Source organism: Chelonia mydas, chromosome 24 (assembly GCF_015237465.2).
Source record: "Chelonia mydas isolate rCheMyd1 chromosome 24, rCheMyd1.pri.v2, whole genome shotgun sequence".
NCBI classification, from domain to species: Eukaryota; Metazoa; Chordata; order Testudines; family Cheloniidae; genus Chelonia; species Chelonia mydas.
In genome coordinates this window covers 1,307,058-1,331,834 of record NC_051264.2, presented here as the reverse complement: position 1 = coordinate 1,331,834, position 24,777 = coordinate 1,307,058, and the positions used below count along the sequence as shown (strand labels likewise).

The following is a 24,777-nucleotide window of genomic DNA, read 5'->3' as shown; positions in this document are numbered from 1 at the left end:
AGAGCTAAACCTCAGCCCACACTTCAGGCCTTGTTTAACAAGGTTTGGGAGGTTTCAGTCGTGTTAGTTCCCATGCAGAGAGAGTCATGCAGAGGAGGTCCAAGGCAAAATACTCACGACTCTGCAAGCTCAGCCCTTTCCTCAGTGCGCTCCAAGTCTCCTTCAATGATCACCAGTTTCCGGGCAACCTGGAGGAGAGAAAGCCACAGATAGTTGATGAGGCAAGAGATTCGTTCTTGGGGAAGGAGCTCACAATGGACTGCTGTCCTGAAGCCCAGCTGGCCAGTTTCCTTACAAGAAAAGGACGGCATGATCTCAGCTGGGTGAAACACCAACTCCTACTCTCACTCAGGAGAGCACTTTGCACAACAGGATCCATTAGGAGAGCTACCTTGCACCTGGGTGAAGCCAAGAGGGGCAAGATAGCTTTGAGAGCCTCACCTCCTCATATTTCCTGTCAGCCTCTTCTGCAATGTGCTTGGCCTCCTTGAGCTGGATCTCCTGCAGTTCCATCTTCTCTTCATCCTTCAGAGCTCTGTTTTCAATCACTTTCATGCCTCTGCCCAAGACAAGAGGAAGGGAGGTGATGAACAGAACTGTGACCTTGAACTGGCATATTACACACTACAGCACCTTTATGAAAGTGTTCTTGGAGCAGGGCTGACTGCAATCAGGGTTTACACCTACTCCAGGTATTAGGGGTCAGAAGGAAGTTCACCCTCATCCACCAATGTTACAATTCAGTCTCAGATCTCTGGAGAGTCTCAGGCCATGTCTACACTACCACTTATGTCAGCAAAGCTTGTCTCTCCAGGTTGTGAAAAAACACAGCGTGCTAAACAGCTTTGCTGGCATAAATGGCAGTGTGCACAGCCCTGTCGGCAGGAGAGCTTCTCCTGCTGACAGCCAGCTCACCAAGTGGTCGTAGCTCTGTTATGTTGATGGGAGAGCTCTCCCATCAGCAGAGGGCTACACAAGCCACCTTACACCTGTGCTGCTGTAAGCTCACCCACGTACACTTGGCCTAAAGCCCCACCCACGATTTTTTTTTTTGTTTGTTTGTTTTTTACACACACACACACAGAGTGTAGAGGCAAGAGGCTGATCTCCTTGCCTGCAAGGAGGATTGATACATGGGCTAAATAGCATCCATGCTCATGGTAAAATACAGAAACCCATGGGGCCCCAAGCAGCAGCAGTCTAAAGCATGATCCGCCAAGAGCAAACCATGAAGACTGGATAAAGCTGGAGGTTGTGACAGGGCAGAGGATGGACACCTGAAAAGACATCTAAAGGGATGTCTGACCATCCATCTGAGGAGCTGTCTCCTAGACTACACACTTTACCCCAAGATCCAGATACACCTGGTGGGTTCAGTGTTATTTTGCATTAATATTCAAGAACACCTCCACCACACATCTGCAATATTAGTGTAGAGCCAGAGAAGAGTGGTATCTGCAGGAAGCCTCCTGCTTCTGTAATGCAACTCACCTTTCACTCTCATCTGCAGCTTTCTCTGCCTCCTCCAGCTTCTGCAGAGCTGTGGCAAGACGCTCCTGGGCTCGGTCCAACTCCTCCTCTACCAGCTGGATACGGCGATTCAAGGACGCAACTTCTGCCTCAGCCTAGAGAGTTGATCACACCATGAGCTAGTCTACAGTGCGTCTAGCACTGACAGCAAGGGAGGGCTCCTGGGATCAATTTCCCAGTCCACCATTGACTGAGATGGAAAAGGAAAGCAGTGCCACATCTGGCAAGTGAAGACTGCACTCCCAATGGTGGTGAGGGACAATGCGGGAGTGTCCTCTGACAGGCAGAGTTTCATGCAGTTAAGCTGCTCCACACAAGTTCCCAGCATACCACAAAGAACTAGGATTTCAGCTCAAGCAGACTTGTGACAGATACCTGCCCAACTAACCTCTGCTTGCATGAGCATCAGATCTGCCAGAGGATTTCCAGTTAACCAGAACTGTGAGGACACTACTCCCTTGATCCTCAACTGAGGCCTGCCAGTCCATGAATGCTGCAGCCAGTCATTTTACACAGAAAAAGTGCCATTTGTGTGGCTGAGCTGTGACTCAGCGTGGCTGGAGGAAAGTTTCAAGCAAGTCAGCAACTGTAAGTTTCTCTGAACCACATTCGGAGGAGGCAGCAGCTCTTTGGGATCCCCCGACCATGAGGGGCAGCACCAGACTTCCAGGGCCAATCACCGTGCCTAGGCCAGCCAATGCACATCACTGCCGGCCTCCAGAGACAGGTTTCCAAGGACACCTTGGAAACACTGAACAGCAGCTTGATTTTAGTCAAATTAGCCAGTCATTTAGCAGGAATTTGGAGCTAGAGGGGAAGTTTGGGGAGATCTTGTTTGGGGAGACCCTAATTTGGGGAGATCTTGTTTGGGAGGAAGTTTGGGGAGACCCTAGTTTCAGGGTCAGCCTCTCAATACGAGCTAGTGAAGAGCCACTGCAGCTATAAAAAGCTTTAGGCCTGGTCTATACGTAGAACTTGGTCAGGCTAGCTCCAGCACTCAGAGCAGTGAAAAAGTTCATGCCCTCTGTGCCCCTTAGATCGGCCTAATGCCCACTGTAGATCCTGCTAGGCTGCCAGAAGAATTCTTCCTTTGACCTTGCTGCTGCCTCGGAGGTGGGTTTACTACAGTGACAGAGGAAACCCTTCCATTGCTCTAGTAAGTATCAGCTACTGCACTGCAGCTGGGCCATGGTAGCCCTTGCAGTGTAGCCATAGCTCATGATCCAAGATAATATGGTCAGCTGGGTCTGTGCTGTGAAACAAGCCAGCTGGGAGCCTGGGAAAGGGAGTCACTTGAGCTTTTGCTCTGTCAGCAGGGAGACTTGGATCTCCACTCAAATCTAGACACATTGCTTTGATTGCTACAACAGTTATGCAAGCGATTACTTTAGTGCTAGACACACCTTACGGGCTTCTGTGACACTGCAGGTAGGTATCCTATGAACATTACGACCCAGCCTGAGGCTGCAGATTGACTAGTACACTTGGCCAATGCCCATTCCTCCCCTTCCCCCACAATGGGAGGGGGGGTCTCTACAGCTTAGGGATGTCTGCTTGCCACTTAAAGGCAGTAATAAGAACCCTCCCCATCTGCCTTGGGCAATCAGATTTCTTCCCAGTAGCTTAGAAGAAGTCATGCTGAGAGGAAGTGCTACCAAAGAGCTGCAGCTCACTTCAGTGCAGCAGTGAGGAGTCGGCAGGGCCGTTGGATCTGAAATACCCTAACCACTACATGTAACACAGCCGCCTGCAAGTTGATGAGGCTTCAAAGGGAGCCAACTTGAGCCCAGGGAAGTAGAAGTGCTGTACCAGCTGAGCAATGGGGAAAAAAGCTAGTGTTAGAACAGGGCTCAATATATTTGGAGTTAAAGCTTGGACATTCAGTTCTTCTCCTTGGCTGGACCATTAACAGATGCATGGTGCCCTGATGAGCAGGGGTGAGGCCAGTACCACCCAGTGGCAGGTTTCAAGGAGTGCATCATGGGAAAGGGACTTTTCGGTGAGCACTTCCATGCAAGTGCACCTCCAAGCCTCTTCTGTGGATGCCTGAAGGGTGCTGTCATGGACCATGCCCTGCTGGAGGAGTCAGTGAGCACCTACACTTGAGGAGAGGAAGGGGGGTTAAAACTGGAAAGAGTTCAGCTAAAGGTCTGGTCTAGTTGCAATCAGTGCACTGCCTGAGGAAAGTGAGACAGTCAGACCAACAGGAGAGCACTCTCCTCCCCAGCAAGTCCAGAGGAACACCAGAATGGTAAGGCCCATGCCCTCACATGCAGAGTAGCTGCAGAGGGTAGGATGCTGTCCCCACCATGGCTGTGGGGGAGAACCTAACCGTCACCTCAGTTTCTGGCTATGTGGTGTTAAGCTGGACTCAGCCCAGCTGTGGTAGGGAGAAGGCTCCTTCACTGCTGTGAACTGCTTCTCTACCCTCTCCCTCAGCCACTGCAAGGGGGCTCCCCTTCTACAACTCACTTCACTGCTAGTTTTGGCTCCCTGCAGCTTTCCCCAAGAAGTAGGGAAGTGAAATTCCTGACAGCTTTGCAGACGCAACAAAACCCTGCTTGGTTTCGTTACCTTCTGCAGAAGGGTGCCCCCCCGTCACTTCACACCTGCAGCATGAGCAGCACCTCAGGAAGACTGCTGGCAGTCTTAGGAAGGCAACCCCAAGCCAGCTTGAACAGAGCACTTTGCAATCCTCAGGGTATAGGAACTTGCTTTTAGAATCTTCTACAGAGTACTAAGCCATCAAACAACTTCCCTCCAGCAGCCAAGAAGGCTCTTCACAGGAGTAAGGGAATTCTTTGGCCCTGTTAGTGGTAGCCTAAACCAGAAGACACCTGTGCCCAGCCCCCAGCTCTAGAGATCTATGCCTCTACCCAGAGATGTGAGTGAACACTATCACAGGGCTGCAACAAGCCAGGGTGGCAGTGTACATGTTTCCATGACAACTGCTGGCTGAGCTTTAATATGACAATACCTCAATTACAAAAGAATCTTATGAGGCTGCAAATAAAGAGCAGAACCAAGACCTGGGCATGGCTTCATTTTATTGCACTGCAGTGTCTTTCCACTGCCAGATGTAAACTGGAGCCAGCATGTAGGGCTGCCCCTGGACTCTCAGGTAAGCAGTCAGCACTGAAGCCAACAGGGCACCTCCTTAAATTCACACGTAAGGTAGGGGTGTCTTCCAGGCCTGAAACCCAACTGCCTCGTTTTAACCATTCTGTTCTTCGACTTAGACTTAGCAAAGCCACTGCATTGATCCTGCTGGAGCAGGCCATGGTGACAGCCAGCAAGACAATCAGTGCATCAGACCCAACCCTCAGCCATTCATGGGCAGACTATGCTATCTGGATCAGACTCTTCATCCCTATGCACCCAGGATATCAAGCAAGCTGCCTGTTTTCAGACCAGCTTGGACAGACTTTAGCTCCAGTGTCAGGGATCAATATGAAAACTGAAAGGTGGATAAGGAACTGGTTAAAGGGGAGACTACAACGGGTCACACTGAAAGGCAAAGTGTCAGGCTGGAAGGAGGTTACTAGTGGAGTTCCTCAGGGATCGTTTTGGGACCAATTTTATTACTGACCTTGGCACACAAAGCAGGAATGTGCTAATAAAGTTTGCGGATGACATGAAGCTGGGAGGTATTGCCAATACAGAGAAGGACCAGGATATCATACAGGAAGATCTGCATGACCTTGTAAACTGGAGTAATAGTAATACGATTAAATTTAATAGTGAAAAGTACAAGGTCATGCATTTAGATATTAAGAATTTGTTATAAACTGGGGATGCATCACTTGGAAGTAAGAAGAGGAGAAGGACCTCAGAGTAATGGTTGATCACAGAAGGACTATGAGCCGCCACACTGGCCATGAAAAAAGCTAATGTGGTCTTGGGATGCATCAAGCGAGGTATTTCCAGTAGAGATGAGGAGGTGTTAGTACTGTTATACAAGGCACTGGTGAGACCTCATCTGGAATATTGTGTGCAGTTCTGGTCCCAGTTTGAATTATCTTTCTTAAACATGGAAGAGGTACAGAGAAGGGCTACTAGAATGATCTGAGGAATGGAAAACCTGTCTTATGAAAGGAGACTCAAAGAGCTTGGCTTGTTTAGCCTAACCAATGGGGAGATAGGATTGCTCTCTATAAATATATACCACGGAGGGAGAAGAATTATTTAAGATCAGTACCAATGTGGACACAAGAACAAATGGATATAAACTGGCCATCAGGAAGTTTAGACTTGAAATTAGATTAAGGTTTCTAACCAGAGGAGTGAAGTTCTAGAACAGCCTTCCAAGGGAAGCAGTGGGGGCAAAAGACATATCTGGCTTCAAGACTAAGCTTGATAAGTTTATGGAAGGGATGATATGATGGGATAGCCTAATTCTGGCAATTAATTGATATTCAACTATTAGCAGTAGATATGACCAATGGCCTGTGATGGGATGTTAGATGGGTGGAATCTGAGTTACTACAGAGAATTCTTTCCTGGGTGGCTGGCTGGCTAGTATTGCCCACATGCTCAGGGTTTAGCTGATCACCATATTTGGGGTCCAGAAGGAATTTTCCTCCAGGGCAGATTGGTAGAGGCCCTGGGGGATTTTTGCCTTCCTCTGCAGCATGGGGCACAGGGACTCTGCACCTCAAAGTCTTTAAACCACAATTTGAGGACTTCAGTAGCTCAGACATAGGTTAGAGATTTGTTACAGGAGTGGGAGGGTGAGATTCTGTGGCCTTCGTTGTGCAGAAGGTCAGACTAAACGATCATAATGGTCCCTTCTGACCTTTAAAAGGTATGATTCTATGACTCTGACCTGCTCAGAGCCAGAGCTGTGCAGGGTAAGGCATAAAGAACTTGGAGCCCAATTCTATGGAATGATGGCCCTTCCAACTCCCATTGATTTCAGCTTATTCAGGATACCATTCTGCAGAGTCTGGTAGTTCAAAGAAAGCAGTCCCTCTCCAAGCTGAAGAATGTTAACTCAGTTTGTATTTCAGTCCACTGCAAGTGTCACTTAGGTGAGTGGGAGGCCAGTGAGTAGAAGGGCAGGGAAATCCATCCACCTTTAGAGTTAGTTACATATGCTACTGCTTGACCCTGAAGCCAGTGTAGGCAACTCCCTACTGCCACTTCTGGGTCACATGATCCCTTACTAGCCTCCGTGCCTCAGTTTCCCCATAAATAAAATGTCACCATGGATGCTGCTTCCAGAAAGCACCTGTGGTCTACAGAGAAGTGAAAAGTGTTTGACTGCCATAGGTGTCCTATGAGCCTGAGCAAGTCCCTCTGTGCTTCTTAACACTCCACTGCATTGCAATGTGATTGCGAGACTAAGTGGCCTCAACATCTTGATGGAATACACTGTAAGGGCAGAGTATTTGCCAGCTCAAGGCCTGGTCTACACTATAACGTAGCTCCCACCAACTTAACTCCACCTCTGCGAGAGGCATAGCACTTGGGTCGACACAGTGTCAGCGTGGACACTGCATTGCTAACTTGTGAAATGCAGCAACAGTCGATGTAGTCCCCAATGCCCTACATTAACAGGGAAATTGGTGCATGCATTCCTGGTGAGGATGCACACCGCTGACACAAGGTGTCTAGTGTGGACACAGAAAAGCAATTTAACTACTGTGGGGCATGTATTTTGACCTAAGTTACATCAGCTTAATTTTGTAATGTAAACGTGCCCTAAGACATAACGGACATACTGGGTCAGACCAAAGGTCCATCCAGCCCAGTATCCTGTCTACTGACAGTGGCCAATGCCAGGTGCCCCAGAGGGAGTGAACCTAACAGGTAAGGATCTAATGATTTCTCTCCTGCCATCCGTCTCCACTCTGACAAATAGAGGCTAGGGACACCATTTCTTGCCCATCCTGGCTAATAGCCATTAATGGACTTCACTCCATGAATTTATTCAGTTCTCTTTTAAACCCTGTTATAGTCCTAGCCTTCACAACCTCCTCAGGCAAGGAGTTCCACAGGTTGACTGTGCACTGAGTGAAGAAGAGCTTCCTTTTATTTGTTTTAAACTGGCTACCCATTAGTTTCATTTGGCGGACCCTAGTTCTTATATTATGGGACCTTGATGTGATTGCTTCTTCCTGCCCCTGTTCTAGCAATTCCAGACCAGTGTCCATACCCAGCCCTGCCTTGAATACCAAAGTCCTTGTTATGAAAGTACTCAAGAGCACCATGTACTGAACAAATCAGTTTCTGATTAAGCCAGTATTTGAGCAGGATGGAAAGTCTGGGAGTTTTCCACAGAGTTCCTGCACTGGCAGCATCATATGTGATGTCACTTCCATTCTCTCAGAACACTTCAGTTCATGCCAAGTGCCACTTACTTATACCTATGTGCTTATAGCACTGAACGAGCCAACATGGATGAGCTCTTCCCCCACTTCCCCTTTATGGTTCAGGATGGCGTCAGAGACAGATAAGACAACCCATCACAGCTCAAGCCCCAGAGCATTTCAAGTCAATGCTGTTTCTGAATGACAAGCTAGTACCACTAGACTCACGAGAGAGGAGTACAGGAAAATCCACCAACTGTCTGTTGGAGAATCCTTCCAACAGCCCCAGTTAATTTACACTGTCAGCATGTTTAGACTTCAAGGGAATCATGTATTTGAGGAGCTGGGAGAAGGCTGTGTTTATGTCAGGGCAAACTGATTCAGGGGCAAGCATGAGGCATTCTCAGTCCCCTGCTCAAAGAACGTTTCAGTGAAAGGGCAACAGAGGTAACCCAGAGAAGCCAATTCATCACTGCACACCAAGAAATCAGTGAACCAGTGACTGAAATGCAAGGAGCACAAACAAAACTGCAGTATGATATTGGATTAGAACCCACCCTTCCTTCCTCAGAAGCTATTCCTTCTCTCAAATACTGCTGCTCCTATTCAGGATATCCTGAAGTTGAATCTCCTCAGATGGAGGCAGAAGAGTTTCCCTGGCCAGGTAAGCTGCTATCCAGAAGGCCACCTGGCTGAGTGATCCATGCCAGCTCCAGTTCAGAGAGAAGAAAGCCAAGGTGAGGTGGAGTTGACAGACACCATTTTGGAGTAGCAGTTTCCAAATAGTTGTGTGCTGAGGTCATGCTGGACTTTATAAAAAACCCAGACTAAGTTTACACAGATGTTCAAACGGGCCCAGACTTCATCCGAGTGCTGCTGTACAGATCTGAGCTTCTAGTACAGTCAGTCATGCCAGATAAACTAGTGGATTTCTTAGCCAATCACTACAACTTCCTGAGACGAAAGTGACCTACCCTAAATTGCCACAATACCCAACCTGAGTCACTACTGCCTCATGATAACAAGTCAATAATACAGTGAGCAAAAAGATAATCAGTATTCTAAATATCACCTGATATTAGTAGGAGTGTCCAGCATAGCACTGCTGTAGACATGGGCAGCCAGCCTTTCAGCAAGGAACAGCCTGGAATGTGAACATGCAGGGCTAACTACACACCTCTTCAAATAACTACACACCTCTGCAAACAGAGCCTGGGAGACAAAGGAGGAAGGCAAAAGAGGCAGTCTCAGCAAGGGAAGATTGTAAAGGGAAGGTGGGACCAGATCCCTGGGACTAAGTAGGCTCAAAACCTAAAGAAAGTCTTAAAATGCTGCTCTGTAAAAATCTTTGCCACCTCCCACAGGAATCTGTCAAGCCTGTCTTTCTAAAGACCTAGGAACGGAGCAAAAGAAATTGGTCTACAATCTGCACATTCCTATTGCTATCTTTGGATGGGGGCAAGTCTACAGCATACAGTACTGGAGGGAATACAACTGCCGCTTGTTACACTACTGCAACATGCAAGTTGTATCTGTAGGTCAGCCAAGGGCCATAAGAAGTTTGTGCAGACCTGACCATGCCTGACACTACATCTGACCAGAAGCAAGGTAACCAACTGTGGAGAGTTCTGCTGCAGGACCACACCCCTCCAGTAGCTAGTTCCAGTGCAGCTGGAGAAGTTGAACACAGAAGTGATTTAAGTGATACAATGAGGGTGATTTAGGGTAATGGCTTTCACTTCGGAGACTGGCACACCCACTCCCTCTGTTTGGTATGAGAGAGGGCAGAGGGCTTCAAACCTAGTTAGTGAGCTAGGAGTGTTCCAATAACTGCAAAGAAATTTTGCCTAGCCCCACTAGCCAAGCATGGATATTTACACAGTTGCTTATTCTACTGGAGGAGAATTGGGAGTGTTCCTTGGCATCTTTACTCTAGCTGGAGCATCCTCTAGAGAGTTTTAGCAGCCAGGACTACTTTACCACCACTTCCCAGCATGTAGGGTATGGCATTGTTCAGCCTGCCAGCGCCCTTCCTCCAAGCTGGCTTCAAACTAGTGCTTCAGTGGAGGTGAACAGATCGTATCTTTCTGCACATACTAAGTTTCCCATGTACGTCTGAGGGTGGTTAGCATAGCTCTTAGCCTACTTGGCTAGAATCCCACCAGTAAGCTAGATTTTCTTCAGTGGTTCAGGATCCCTTCCCGCACACCATCCTAGGATTTAGGCAGTGATCAGATTTGCTAAATTAGTATCAGCTTCTGCCATGTTTAGCATGTATGTCAACAGTCAGAGAGCTCACTGCAAGATGAGCTGGCTTATAAAGACTACTTCTGGATTTAATATATCCCCTTTTTATTATCAAGGCAAGAAAGTTACTAAAAACAGTAAGGCTTTTAGTTTAGCTATATGCAAAGCTTACTGAAGTTAAACGCCTCCAGGAACCAGGGTATTAAGCCCTGGAAGTTGGCACAACTAGTATTCAAGGCACTGTTCTGATCTGTTAGAGTGAGGCTGAACTGGGTTTTACCAGTGACAAATCAATCCTTAGCAAAGCCACAATTTCACCCTGTCAAAGGTTACTGGACCAGCACAACTAGTAAATTACATCTTGAGCAGAGACTAGTCTCTACATTTGCTTTCAGGGCATGCTCACAATAAAGCCAAAGGGCACAGTAACAAAACCAATCTGAAGACTGAGTACCATAGGAGATACTGCTTCCATATGCGCTCACATCTTTGAAATATCAAGCCATGATGCTTTCAGCTCTAGAACAAGCTTCCAACAAGCCTGGAACTCAGTTTTGGCTGCAGTACAGTAAGTGGCTTCCCATTTTCCAAAGTCAGATCTTTTTCTGACCGCAAACCCAGTACTGGGCTGAGCAGCAGAGTTATTTCTTGAGCTCAAGTTACTGAGTGGCTGCTTCAAGACTGAAAGCCCAAAACATCACCATGAGCCAGCTGTATACTCAGGGCACTCAGCTTGTAATCTTTACCAAAAATAGGCCTGAAACGCCAAGTCACAGAACTGACAAATTTCAGAGTAACAGCCATGTTAGTCTGTATTCGCAAAAAGAAAAGGAGTACTTGTGGCACCTTAGAGACTAACCAATTTATTTGAGCATAAGCTTTCGTGAGCTACAGCTCACTTATCCGATGCATACTGTGGAAAGTGTAGAAGATATACACACAAAGCATGAAAACATACCTCCTCCCACCCCACTCTCCTGCTGGTAATAGCTTATCTAAAGTGATCACTCTCCTTACAATGTGTATGATAATCAAGTTGGGCCATTTCCAGCACAAATCCAGGTTTTCTGACAAAGGAGCCCGATAGGTCACCCCAACAGCATCAGACTTCAGCCACATCTAAAACAATTGTGGCATTTTCTTTAACACCCATCAGCATCTTATGTAGGTGCTCAGCATTCACAATACAGTGATTGTTGCACTAGAAGTGCTTTAGCGCAAATAATGAATTACTTAGTAAGGCGGTTCCTCTTGGCCGATCAGGAGGCTCCCAGAACCTCCACCGTACAGCAGCAAAACGTAAAATCCACATGTACAGCAGTTACAGGCCTGCTGCCTCACCTCTACGCAAGGAGAGCACCAGATGCCACCACACCCAGGCGAGGAAGCAGAGCTCACAACCCACTCACTCCCGCACACAAGGAGGAAGGGGGATGCCCAGCACTACATGGTGCAAGCAAGCACACAGCACCAACGTGCCCATCCCCCTCCCAAGCCTCCCTACAACGGATCCCTCTGGGGCTCTCCCAGCACGTGGGCAGGAGAACACCCACCGCATTACCCCCCTCCCCAGGCTCCCAAGCCCGCGATGGGGCGGGGCCCAGCCACGGCAGAGCAGGCCGCTCCCCGTGGAGCACGCGCCCCACCGCGCCGCACACACGGGGAGGGAGCGTTTCCTCGGAGCCAAACTTGCGGCCTCATTTCCTGAGCGGGGAACGGAAGAGACGCGGCCCCACCCCCGGCCAGCCCGGCTACGGCCGGTGACCCTCCCCCCCCCCCGCGGCTCATCCCCACGGAGCCCAGCCCCCACCCCGCCGGGCCAGACCATGCCAGTGACCCCCCCCCGCGCCACACACACCCCGCCGGGCCCCCCCACGGAGCCCAGCCCCCGCCGGGCCAGACCATGCCAGTGACCCCCCCCCCGCGCCACACACACCCCGCCGGGCCCCCCCACCGAGCCCAGCCCCCGCCCCACCGGGCCAGGCCAGTGACCCCCCCCCCGCGCCACACACACCCCGCCGGGCCCCCCCACCGAGCCCAGCCCCCGCCCCATCGGGCCAGGCCAGTGACCCCCCCCGCCCCCTCCACACATCCCGACGGCCGGTGACCCCCTCCCCCACCGAGCCCAGCCCCCGCGGGCCAGACCAGTGACACCCCCCCGCCCCACACACACACCCCGACGGCCGGTGACCCCCTCCTCCACCGAGCCCAGCCCCCGCCCCACCGGGCCATGCCAGTGACCCCCCCCCCGCCCCACACACCCCTTCCCGCCGGCCGGTGGCCCCGCCCCCCCGCACCGAGCCCGCAGAGGCCCCCGGCCCGGCCCGGCGCGCGGGGGCTGCGGCCTAGTCCCGGCGCGCGCTACCTGCTCGCGGTTGCGGCGCTCGGCCTCCACCTCGCGCTGCAGGCGGTCCGCCCGCTCCTCCGCGTCGTCCGCCTGCTGCTGCAGCACCTGGATCTTGCGCTTCACCGCCTCGATGGTGGTTACCCCGGCCATGGCTCCGCCGCCGCCTCCCGCTCCGACTGCAGCCCGCTTCCGCCCGCCCCGCCCTGAAATACCGGAACTCGCCCCTCCCCCGCCCGGGACGTGACCTCACTTCCGGCCGGGCGCGCGAGGACCCCGCCGGAGTCCGCCGTCCCCGCCCGCTCAGGGGTTGCCATGGTTACGAGGCAGCCGGCAGCTCCTCCCTGCTTCACGCTGCCCCACCCCCAAAGCCACAGCGCCCCCCCCCGCTCCCCCCCAGCCCGCCAGCCCCCCAGTCTGAGTTACACCCCAGAGCCACAGCGCCCCCCAAATCCCCCCAGTGTGAGTTACACCCCAGAGCCACAGCGCCCCCCCAGCCTGAGTTACACCCCAGAGCCACAGCGCCCCCCAAATCCCCCCAGTCTGAGTTACACCCCAGAGCCACAGCGCCCCCCAGCCCCCCAGTCTGAATTACAGCCCAGAGCCACAGCGCCCCCCAGCCCCCCAGTCTGAGTTACAGCCCAGAGCCACAGCGCCCCCCCAAATCCCCCGACCACCCCAGCCCCGACCCCCAGCCTGAGTTACACCCCAGAGCCACAGCGCCCCCCCCAAATCCCCCCAGTCTGAGTTACACCCCAGAGCCACAGCGCCCCCCGTTCCCCCCCGACTCCCCCAGCCCCCCAGTCTGAGTTACACCCCAGAGCCACAGCGCCCCCCCAAATCCCCCCAGTCTGAGTTACAGCCCAGAGCCACAGCGCCCCCCCAAATCCCCCCAGTCTGAGTTACACCCCAGAGCCACAGCGCCCCCCCAAATCCCCCGACCACCCCAGCCCCCCAGCCCCGACCCCCAGTCTGAGTTACACCCCAGAGCCACAGCGCCCCCCGTTCCCCCCGACCCCCCCAGCCCCCCAGTCTGAGTTACACCCCAGAGCCACAGCGCCCCCCCAAATCCCCCCAGTCTGAGTTACAGCCCAGAGCCACAGCGCCCCTCCAAATCCCCAGCCCCGACCCCCAGTCTGAGTTACACCCAGAGCCACAACACCCCTCCAAATCCCTCTGACCCCCCTAGCCCCCCAGGTCCGAACCCCAGTCTGAGTTACACCCCAAAGTAACAACAGCACCCCAGTGGGTTACACCCCCTGCTCCTCAAAGCCGCACCCTGAAATCACCACCCCCTGGACCCCAAAGTCTGAGGTGCTCTCCCCCCGACTCCCAGACGAGCCCCAGAACAACCCGAAAGGCACAAACGCTTATGAGCGTAAAGGTCAGAATCCCTGCTAAGGCCCCGAAAGCCACAAACACCCCAATGAACCTGCCCCAAAGTCCCAGTGTCACAACCTTCCCACAACCCCCCAAATCCCAGCCTCCCCTTGTAGGTCAAAAAACTCTACTGATAATAGACCTAGGACCCGCAAACTCTGCACACTGGCAAGCTGCAAACAACAGTCACCCCTGCACACCTGTAGGGCTGCCACCTGTCCAGGTTTTTGCCAGGATCCTCCCCTTTTTTAGGGAGCTATCCTGAGAAATCCCAAGCTGCCAGCTGGCCAATGTTATGGGCTTAGGATCATCCTGTACGTCCACGTTTTTTGTATCTCAAACGTGGCAGCCCTACGCCCAGGAGTCACCAGTCCATCCCCACAAGCCCCAAGCCCAGGAGACCATATACATATATGGGCATGAAGACTATAATTCATGATCTTCACCTCCCAGAACAACAGCACAAGCCTTCGCGGGTGCAGCTAGACATTCCACTCAGCTGAGATCACCCAGCACATGGCTCCCTCCTTTCCCGTTTCCCCCCAGCATGACAGCATTGCTCAGGCTCTGGCCAGCATTTTGTCCAGGTTACTTGAAAAGTAACTGGGTTAATACTCACTAGCACATTTTTCATTTTGAAATATCTTTAGCTTTAGGGAGAGGTGCCTGATCAGCCTCCTGGAAATCAACTGCCTTTATTCTGGGCCTCTGCCCCTGACCTAGAAGGACGCCCCGCCCCAGCCCAGATTTTCTGCTGGGCACAGTAGAGAGCAGGGCTTTCAGGGAATGAGTTACAGCTCCCTGACACTGCCCATCCCCACCACTAGGTGTAGGTTACAGTACCCCTGGGGTTGCACTAAACTGTGCCAGATGACTGTGATCCCCAAAGGACCATATGCCAGCTGGGGATAACTGAAGTGCATTGTACACTCCCCCGTCTGCCCTTCTCTGTCCCCGATGTGCCCCCTATGCTCGGGGCAGTGGGGAAGGAAGAATAGGAGATTACAAGCAGGCAGGCAGCAAAATAGGTGCTTAGCAAGGTAAAGAATCTGTCCCCATTCTTCACAGGGTGAGAAGAAAGTTCATACTCCTTGACCCATTCAGCTCTTGGCCTCTTCTGGAGGCTGCCAACCTGTGTGGCAGTTAGCGCTGTCTGTGACGACCGGGGAAATATGTCCACTAAGAAACGGGCTGAGGTGCCCTCCTCATTTCACCCAGGCTGCCGAGCAGCCATTACATTGGGACTGAGTTATGAGCCCAGCTCCCAGCGTTGTACGGCAAGTCTCATGCTGTTTGGTGTTTTCCATAAAGCCCCGACTCCCAGCGTCATGTGATTAGCTGGGACGCTCCGCTGTCATAGTTTCTAGCCCTCGGATTTGGAGAAAAGTTTGTAAATGTGAATCCCGCAGCCAGACTCTAATCTGAAGGCAAATAGAAAGAGCTCGGAACAGATCACTTTCCCTGTCCCATGGCTTTTACGCCACCCTTCTGATTTTTGAGGCTTGATTCATTATTTTTGAATACTTGGTGTTGGCAAGATTCCCAGCAGCTCAGTGAAGCTCTGACAACTTACACTAGCTGAGAATCTGACCAGGGTCACTTAGGACCTGGGCTGCATGGAAGGCTCCAAAGCACATAGACACTCCCTTGAGCCAGTTTCTTCCCCTTCCACGGTTGCATTTTTTTACAGTAACTCACTGCTACCAGTGGGTCCTGTGCTTTAAAGTGCTGCAGGGGTTTCCCCATAGACATATCTGGAAGCCCACTAGTTTTAGCTAGAACTGAATACTCCCCCCACACCTCTAGCCCTGTGTGCTAAGCGATGCAGGACGCTTTAAACAGCTTTCCTGTGTTGTGAATTTGGCAGAGTCCCAGGAGAGATTGCTGATTTGCTGCTTATTTTCAGCCTAACTGAAGTTCCCTTTTGTTTTTACTCATGATGATAACTCCTGTTTCACACAGTTTGCACTATTGCACCGTAGAGCTTTACAACAGAAACACAATTTGCGCTTCAACTCCAGCCAGTCTGCTACTGCAGCTGCTGCCTGATTGCTGCTAGCAAAGGACCGCACACCATTTCCCTGGCACTATTTCTCTTCCCCTGACAGTGCGCTGTGACCGTCCCATGAGGTCGCATGCTGTAGCCTGCCCACATGTGTGTGGAAGCTTTGGCACAGGTTCAAGAAGCCATGTCTGACCATGCTGCGGCCAGAGCAGCCACCGTTCAGACATGCTTGCCACACGCAGTGTCAGGCTGGGAAGCATGAAATACACCCGACTCCCCAGCCAAGGCCTGCTCTCCACATAAAGCTGCACTGGGGTAATTTCACAACGATGTAGTTATCTGGGCATGGACTGTCTTAAATCGATTACAACCCAGCTGGTATCGGTTCAGCTCGCACTGGGAAATGTACTGGTGCAAGTCAAGCCACTAGAACCACTTTTAAACCGATATAGGTGTGTCCACACAGAGGTTTAACTATACTGGTTTTCAATCTGATTTAAATTAAACCAGTGCAACTTCAGTGCCTGTGTAGATAGACTCTAGGGAAAGTGCCCGTTTTCTGCTGGGTAAAACTGACAGGCAGTTTTGTCCTTAGCTGTACTTTGCATGGTCCAGGTCCTGAGCTCTTTACTCCATCCATACTCAGAGAAAATCCCTCCTGACTCAATGGAGAGATCTGTCTGTGTAAGGACACCCAGATTTGAATTTACTGTGCGTGGTGAGACCAAGCCCCTGAGGACCTGGAGAGCCCAGAAAACTATAGCAAGAGGGGACTGGAAAGAGGGTCTGGGGGAAACTGGAAAGAAAGAGGGCAAGATGGAGAGGAAAGAAAACCCCAGAACCCACTGACAAAAGGGGCCTTGTCTTTATTGCTTAAGGCACCGATTCAGAAAGGTCCTTAAGCATGAGCCAAACTTTAAGCACGGACGTAGTACACTGGGATTACTCACATCCTTAAGTACCTTGCTGACTTGGGGCCTAAAGGAGGAAGCCCTGAGCAAAGCCACAGAGGTTGAAGAAACATCCCCGGCCTGGCTGCGGCTGGTGTGGAGCCAAAGTGTTCCTGTTTGCACGCCCATTGCACCAGCGCTATGGCTCTGCAGCCTGCCCCTCCCCAAGGGCTTTACCAACCATCTAGGCTGCTCTTTAATAACTGGCTCTCCAGGCTGGCCTTCAGAGCGGGGGGCTCTGAGATCACCCTGCCTTCCCTGTCCCATATCTCCCTGCAGTGCCTGATTGACCAGCAGGGCTTTGCACTGAAAGATGCATATTCCTAACTCTCACTGTCCTGGGGAATCCCAGCTGCACCTCCGGGCTGAGGAACTATCAGGGGACTCGTTTCTGGTTCCCATCGGCAGGGGACACTTTCTCCTCCTGGTTTCAACTCAGGCATTCTCCCATGAGTCATCACGTTCCCACCATGGCCGGGGGGCAGGGGGGAGTGAAAGGTGGTGAAAGCTCCTTCATCCCTCAGATCTCTGTGGCGGATGAATCTGAATAGCTCATCCCCTTCTAATTCCATGCAGCAGCTGCGCGGGACTCTGATGGCCCTTAGCCCCACGACTGATGGGAGGACGACAGCACTGAGCGAAACCCTATGCCACTTGTGCCATTGTTTTCCTGGAAACCGCCGACAACAATAGCAGCGCTCTGCAGTTGTCGAGAGGGCCGCAGAGCTTCCGCCCTGCCCCAGCCCAGGCCAACAATGGCTTTTCTGTTTCCACGGGACCAAGCTCCTTCCACGGCACAGGGGACACAAGGATTCCTAAGGTCACAGAGAGGTTGTAGCTGGCCTGGATCCCGGGCACAGGTCTCAGAGCTGTATAGCCCACATCTGTCCCCCGTTGTCTTGGCTTTCAAACTACAGGTTCTCTCTCTACCCCCATCAACGGCAACAGCATCCTCAGTGCCACTTCCTCACACCACGCCTGTGCAGGAGCCTTCTCCTCTGCAGCTCAGCTCACCTGGGAGCTGCCTCCCTGCATCCCCCCGGCCCATCAACTCTGCCCCTGGAAACACACCGCTCCCCACCCTGCTGTCCTCCGGCCTGGCACCGTTTCCTCTCTAACTCCCCAGCCTGGGTTGCCTGGAAGCTGCTCCCCCAAAGGGAGCTGTATTAGGCTTGCAAAGGAGCAGAAGGGAGTGAGTCTAGCCGCTGATGATGATCTGGATCCCTGCACTGGATGTGGCCGCGACCGTAGGCCCAGATTCACTCCTGAGCCAGCCCTCGGAGCAGGAGTTCAATGGAGGTGGTTGCACCTCCTCTATTCAGGAGCTGCTGGAGCCTGGTTCCAACAGCCCCTGTGGGCCACTGCAGAGGCAGAGTCTCTCTGGGGCACAGGACCATCCAAACTACTGCCTTTCCCGCCATGGACATGCCCTCGATCTTCCCTTGGCCTGCCCCAGAACCCCTTGCACCTGGGCCTCCTGCCCAGGGGATGCAGACTGGGCCGCGCTTCCTGCCCAGGGCCTTTTGCTCTGGCGCTATTTCCTGGGAGGCTCTTTCTGCCCCTTTGCATCCACGTCCAGGGCATGGAGCAACAAGAGCAAGTTTCCGCCCTGCTTTCCTGGCTGCTCTGTGAAAGCGGTGAGATGTGCACACACCACGGCAGGCTGCACAGCTCTGATCCCTGCCTAGCAGCAGGGGCCGGAAGAACCCAGCAGCTGAAAATATCCTTATCTCTCCCTGTTGCTCATTGTGCGGTCAGTGACTCCACATTGCACATCTCTGCAGCTGCTTTCCCTGCCACGCCGCAGGGCTGCCCTGGGCACCACTGACCAGCACAGGGAGCCGGGGACGCCCCTTCCTGCGGCTGATTTTGACTGTGCCCTGCACCACCACGCTCTCACACACACAGGTACACCCACTTCCTCTGTGTGTGCACACCCTCTCACACCTGTGCACACTGCACAGCCCTGTGCACACCTTGCACGCTGCACACCCTCTCACACCCTGTGCACACCCACTCACTCCGTGTGCACACCGTGTGCACCGCACACCCGCTGTCAAGTTGGCACGGCAGAGTCTCTTCAAAAGGGGTTTTCCTGCTGGTGAGAGGTGCCCTAGCGGAGGCCCCTTTATCCACAGGAGAAGGGCACCCTGGGTGCAGCTTCCCCACACCCGGGCTCCCACCTGCCACCTCTAGTGGTGAGAGGGTAGTTCAGGCTCCGAGCCCCACCCAATCCTTGGCCTCTGTTGAGACCCACAAAAAGAGGCTCAGGTAGGACGCTGGCCATGCTTTCTCAGTTCTCCGGTGACGATTTGTGCTCGAGGGCTGGGGATAAGCACCCTTATTCCCAGAGCCAGACAGCCCAGCCTCCGGGCAGGAGCGACCATCAGGGCTAAGGAGAAAATCCCGGGTAGGGTGTCATCTCTGTGTCGTCAGCCTTCCCTGCCGTCTGTCCCCTCTCTGATTATCACCTTCAAGTGCTTTAATTGGGCAGAGACCAGCGGAGAGAGAGCGTAAAGCACTCTGCACGCACACCCAGACACGCACGGGCCCATAAGTGCACACACAGACACATGCACACACATGGCTGTGCACATGCAGCCTCACACACACACACACACACAGCCATTCACTGCTGCTCCTGCCCCTTCTCTTCGCTCTCCCTCTCCCCTGGGGTGGTGCCACCTCCAGTCCTCTCACCTCTAGAGCCTTCCTCACTCTTTTGCTGGGCATGAACCCAAGCCCAAGATCCCCGGGTGTGAGCCCTCAGGTGACTGCATAGGGTCTATCTCGGGTGGCTGAGGCCTGGCCTACCCTGGGGTTTGCTCCAGTTCCAGCCCTGGTACAGCTGCCTGGGCACAGATCCCTGGTGTGGACAAGATAAAACCCCTTTAGAGGAAGATCTGCACTGGGGCAGGTTAGGCCGGTTTCCCGGAGGGGTCAGCTCCACTGGTGTAAACAGCAGCTGGATCACGGCTGAAGCTCCCAGTGCGGGCAAGGCCTTTAACGGGGGTAGGTGACTTCCTCTCGCTCCATCCCAGGGTGGTGGTGGGTGGGGGCAGTACAGAGGCCATGGGTAAAATCCCATCTGCATGAACAAAGCAGCCCAAAGCAGCATCCTGCTTCCTGTGAGCATGCCAGGCCCCGGAGGGGCAGCGCTGAGCTAGCTCATCTCATGTGTCAGCCTGAAACCCAAGCTCTGCCTGAATAGACAGGTATGTGGGCAGCCTATTAATACCCCTGCGTAAGCCTGGCGCTCGCATGCCGCTGATGCACAGACCCAATGACATGTTTTTGTCAGGCCGTGTGCCCAGGTCCCTTTGTGAGGGCAGCAACTGGCTCCTGCCTGGGGAAATCCTTGCATGGCATCAAGCTATTGTAGCAGTTCTTATGTGCCCCCCCACCCCAGCCTTCAGCATGTTATGGGGAAGGGAGACACAGCTAGAGTGCCCCTGTGCCCCTCTGAGCTCTGGCTACCAGAACGGCCCCTCAGCAGCTGGGTGTTAGATAGAGAAGCCCTGAGGCTGCTCTAAGTTATGCTAAGTAAACTAGATAAATTCATGGAGGATAGGTCCATCAATGGCTATTAGCCAGGATGGGCAGGAATGGTATCCCTAGCCTCTGTTTGCCAGAGGCTGGGAATGGGTGGCAGGGGATGGATCACTTGATGATGACCTGTTCTGTTCATTCCCTCTGGAGCACCTGGCATTGGCCACTGTCGGTAGACAGGACACTGGGCAAGATGGACCATTGGTCTGACCCAGTAGGGCCATTCTTATGTTCTTAGGGACCAACGTGGTCCCAGCCACCCCCAGGACTGGGGAGCATACAGGTGGAATAATGCCACCTTTGGCCTCCTCACTTCAGCCCTCTGATGAGCACAGCTCAGCCAGCTGGGAGGCTCCAGCCCAGTGACCGCAGTGGTGTAAGAGAGCCAGATCTGACCTCTGGTGCCCAGCCCGGGGGCTCCCTCTCGCCCCAGAGAGCTGCTTGCTGAGGCAGGGCCTCCGGCACCGCTTTGGTTGATGCTGGTTCGTTTCTTCTCTAAAGAAGCAGGAGCAGACGGTAAAGCAGAATGGCTGGACAGAGCCCAAGCCTGGGCTGTGGAAGGTGTCTTCATGACAGCAGTTCTGCTCTGTGTGTGTGTGTGTGTGTGTGTGTGTGTGACCTGTTCCTGGGTGTGACTGTGTATGTGTTATGCAGACATGTGTGTCACCATGCGTGTCTGTGTCACTGTGCACGTGTGTGTCATTGTGCGTGTGCTCCCAGGCAGGTGGTGGGGCCTGGCACTGCCATACGTACATCTGCTGCCTTCTTCTCAGCCAGCTCCAGCTTCTCCTGGGCATCTTTCAGGGCCTCTGAGTATTTGTCCAGCTCGTCCTCCGTCCCCTTCAGCTTCTTCTGCATGGCCGCCAGCTCATCCTCCAGCTGCCAATGGCAAGAAGTGTCACATTACGGCTGGCACCTGGGAGCTGCTGCCCACCCAGCCACCCCACCTGTGCTCTCCGGGATGCTGAGCACCCCCAGCTGGGATCCCTAAAGGAGGCAAAGTCCTCCGTTTTGCTGGGATCCCCCCTGGCTTGCCCAGTTTATGCCCAGCGCTGGCCTTAGGCACAAGCAGACACTGCCTCCCATCTCCTCCCCCATGATCCGGATCTGCAATTCATGGGCAGTCGGATGAGTGGGGACGGGGGTCGGTTCTACATGGGCACGAAGGGCCTGACTCAGCTCACTGAGGCCAGTGGGGCTCCATTGACCTGGGTGCAGCCACTCCTGGTTTGTAGCAGGGCAAGCGAGGGGAGAATCAGGCCCCAAGTGGAAAGTTTCTTCTGCCCGGTGAGTGGGGAGCTACACGGGGCCCCGGTTTAATGGCTCCTGCAGAGCTGCCCTCCTGAGTCATCTCCCTGGTGCGCTGTGGCAGGATGTCAGAGGCCAGGTTCTGCTAAACCCCAGCATGGCACAAACCCACCTCCCATCCCTCCAGCTGCGACTCTGGACTCCACAGCGGAGCCGCTGCTGCATCGCTTCCGGGGGAAAGGCAGGGCTGAGCTGGGCGGTGTGTGAAAGGCCTCGAGGGAAGCTGCCCTTGTGGAACTGGAGCAGGATTCAGCACTGGGCACACAGTTTGTGTTTGTGTGACCCACAAGCGATGGGGGTGGGTTTGTGAGTGTGGTATTTAGGGGGCACACAATCCATGGGGTGGGTGTGCTCAGGACACACAATCTGTGTGTGTGTATGCTGTGTATTGGGCACAGAAGCCGTACCGTGCGTCTGGGTGCGGTGCACACGCCACGTACCACATTCTTCCCCCAGGTATGCAGCTCTACGTTGTGAGTGACCCCCTGGACTCCAGCACCGTGCATGGCAGTGCATGGACCTGTGTGTCTCAGTGCTGGCACGTGCGTGTTTGCCAGGCTGGCTGTGTGTGTCATGGGTGTGGATGAGTGTGTCTGGAGCAGCGTCTGCGTGTGCCCAGGCATCCGGGAAATGACGGGCATTCCCAGTTTGTGGACCTGTCCCCCCCCCGGGGTTCGTGGCAGCACCACTTGACCCACAGACTTGACTCCAGCATGTCTGCGCCCAGGGCTGGAGGAGCCGAAGGCAGGTCCCGCTCCGCACCCCTGAGGGTCGCTGACACGCAGCACTCCTCCTGCTCCGGGGGTGTGGGACGAGCCCCATCCCCGGCAGAGCAATAGGAGCCTCCCCAGCCTTCGAGTGAGTCTCCCCGAGGGGGAGCCGCTGGGCTCCTGGAGGCAGCTGCCTTTCCCTGGGGTAAGTGCCACTCTTGCCACGAGGGGGGCGAGGGGCTACTAGGTCTCTGGCCAGGGCAGGAGTCCACGCAGGGAGCCAAGGCAGGAGTCCAGGGCAGGGAGCCAACCCCGGGGAGAGGGGTGGGTTAGGGACAGCGCCGGCCTCTCTTTCCCACCTGTTTGCTCCTCTCCTCTGCCTGCTTCTGCTCAGCCTCTGCCTGCTCAGCCCGGTCCAAGGCGTTCTCCTTGTCCAGCTTCAGCATCTGCATCTTCTTCTTGATGGCCTCCATCTTCACCTGCGGGGCTGGGGCGCCTCTGGCTGGGACGGACGAGCAGCAACGTGGGATGCGCCGGGCTGGGGCTGCCGAGTGTCTGGCCCCCTCCCTGGCCGAGGGTTTTATCAATACGCCCCTGACAGGTGGCTCGGGGCCTTTGCCTTTCTTGGGCTGAGCCGCCTCCTCTCACTCCCGAAATGTCTGTCCACAGGGCCCCATTGTCTCAGCGCCCGCCTGGGGAGCGTGGGGGGGGGGATGCCTGCTCAGTGACTTCATGGACAGGGCCATATTTGGGCCCCCATGGGACAGCTGGGAGATGGTTATAAAAAGCACAGGCAGCTCTGTGGGCTTGGGGTGATGGGAGGAGATCCCCTGCTCTTCTGAGAGTCACAGATCCCAAGGCCAGAGGCTAGCCCAGGCCAGAGACCTGCCCCCCCGCCCCCAAACTCCCGGGCAAATCTTCAGAAAACAGCCAATCCGGAGTCCAAACGCAGCCATGATGGAGAATCCCCCCAGCCCCCTGCCTTGGGACATTGTTCCCGGGGATAACGCCCTTCACTGATGCTGTCCGACATTAACACCTTGGGTCCAGGGTCAGCTCCCAGCCCTGGGATTGTGTCAGACCTTTGGCAGGTAGACTGAAGGGCGCCACATCACTGATCTGTTCCCCGTATTGGTTCTTGGTGCCGGGCGAACTCATGCTCTCCTCCCCAAAGAGAGCTGCTGGGTGAATACGGACCTTTCTGGCCCTCTCTACAGGCAGCAGTCTGAGCAGATGACTGGGAGCCAGGACTCCTGGCTGCAATTCCCAGCTCTGGGAGGGGAGGCCAGTGATTAGAGCTGGGGGGCCTGGGAGCCAGGATGCCTGGGTTCTAATCCCAGCTCTGGATTGGAGTCTAATGGTTGGGTGGGGGTTGGGGGGCTGGGAGCCAGGACTCCTGGGTTCTATTCCTGAACAAGGGACTCTTTCTGTGGCCTTAGGTGAGTCCCTTCCCCTCTGAGCCTGACCCTGGCTGGCTTTCCAGGGGATTCTCCCATTACCAGATAAAGCCCTTTGCAGATGGAAGGTGCCGTATGAAGGCTGAGCGCCATGGGGCCCTCTCCTGCTCTCACGCACCCTCAGTGGGGCTGCGCCGCGCTCACCCCACTATTCCCGTCCCACTGGGGGGGAGCCAGCCACTCCACAAGCTTTATAAAGGAATGTGGCAAAGCGGCCCGATCCCGCTCCTTTAGGCACCAGTGGGGAAGCTCCTGGGGGGCCTGCAGGGGAAAAGGGCAGGGAGCCGCATAGCGAAGTCTGCAGCTGGCGAGACTCGCTACCCACGGGGTCTCCCCGGTTCTGCGGGCAGCACAGCTCCTGTGCGGGGCCTGAGCCAAAGCCTGTGGGAATGACTCCGGCTGACCTGAACGGGCTTCGGCTCAGCCCCAGGAACAGGTGCCCCTCTGCACGGCCCTGCCCACCCAGGCCTGACATTAGTGCTGGCCCCTGGGCATGGCCGAGGTGCTGACCTCCCTGAGATCAAACAACAATGGCATGAAGGCGGCCCCACAGAGAGAGCTGGGCTTAGCCGCAGCGCCAGGCTCCCTAATTACAATGGAATTGTCTGGCACCGGGGGGGAGCGGGGCGTGACCGACTGGGAAGCAGCTCCCAGGGCCTTGGCATGATGGGGAGAGAGGGGGCTGGACCCACTCACGGCACCTGCCCCTGGAGCACAGGTGTGGCCTGCAGCTGCTGCCAGGGCCCAGGGGAGGGCAGCCCGTGAGACAGGTGTGCAGGGGCGAGCCTGCGTTGCAAGGGCCTTGAGATGCTCTATGGGGGCACAGGAATGGCACCCACAGGCTGACTGGCTGAGCCACTGGGGGCTCCGTGCCCTGCAGGCTGGTGGGCAGGAACGCGTGTCCACGGACGCATATCTCTGCTGCCCACGGTCTGCCAGGCCCCATCTCCCATCACGCGGCGGTGCGCTCCTTAGCTCACAGCGCT

The 24,777-nt window shown here is 54.4% G+C and overlaps 1 protein-coding gene across 13 annotated transcripts in view; it reads right to left on the bottom strand.

Moving 5' to 3' along the window:
• The window catches only part of TPM3 (tropomyosin 3), a 35,296-nt gene extending 12,277 nt beyond the window's left edge, over positions 1-23,019 (bottom strand). For 4 of the 13 annotated variants that reach the window (XR_006287412.1, XM_037883119.2, XM_043535566.1 and 1 more), the window contains exons 1-5: positions 22,694-22,822; positions 21,070-21,195; positions 1,492-1,625; positions 442-559; positions 118-188 (exon numbers count right to left, since the gene is read on the bottom strand). Coding sequence is in view for 8 of the 13 variants with exons in the window: in XM_037883119.2 (XP_037739047.1) it covers positions 118-188; positions 442-559; positions 1,492-1,625; positions 21,070-21,195; positions 22,694-22,807 (563 nt within the window). In the remaining 5 variants the exon portion in view is untranslated. Of the gene's footprint in view, positions 1-117; positions 189-441; positions 560-1,491; positions 1,626-12,453; positions 12,729-21,069; positions 21,196-22,693 lie in introns of those variants that run through there. The other 9 variants (XR_006287413.1, XR_005223029.2, XR_006287411.1 and 6 more) reach the window with 8 other exon arrangements.
• Between the last annotated feature and the right edge of the window lie 1,758 nt (positions 23,020-24,777).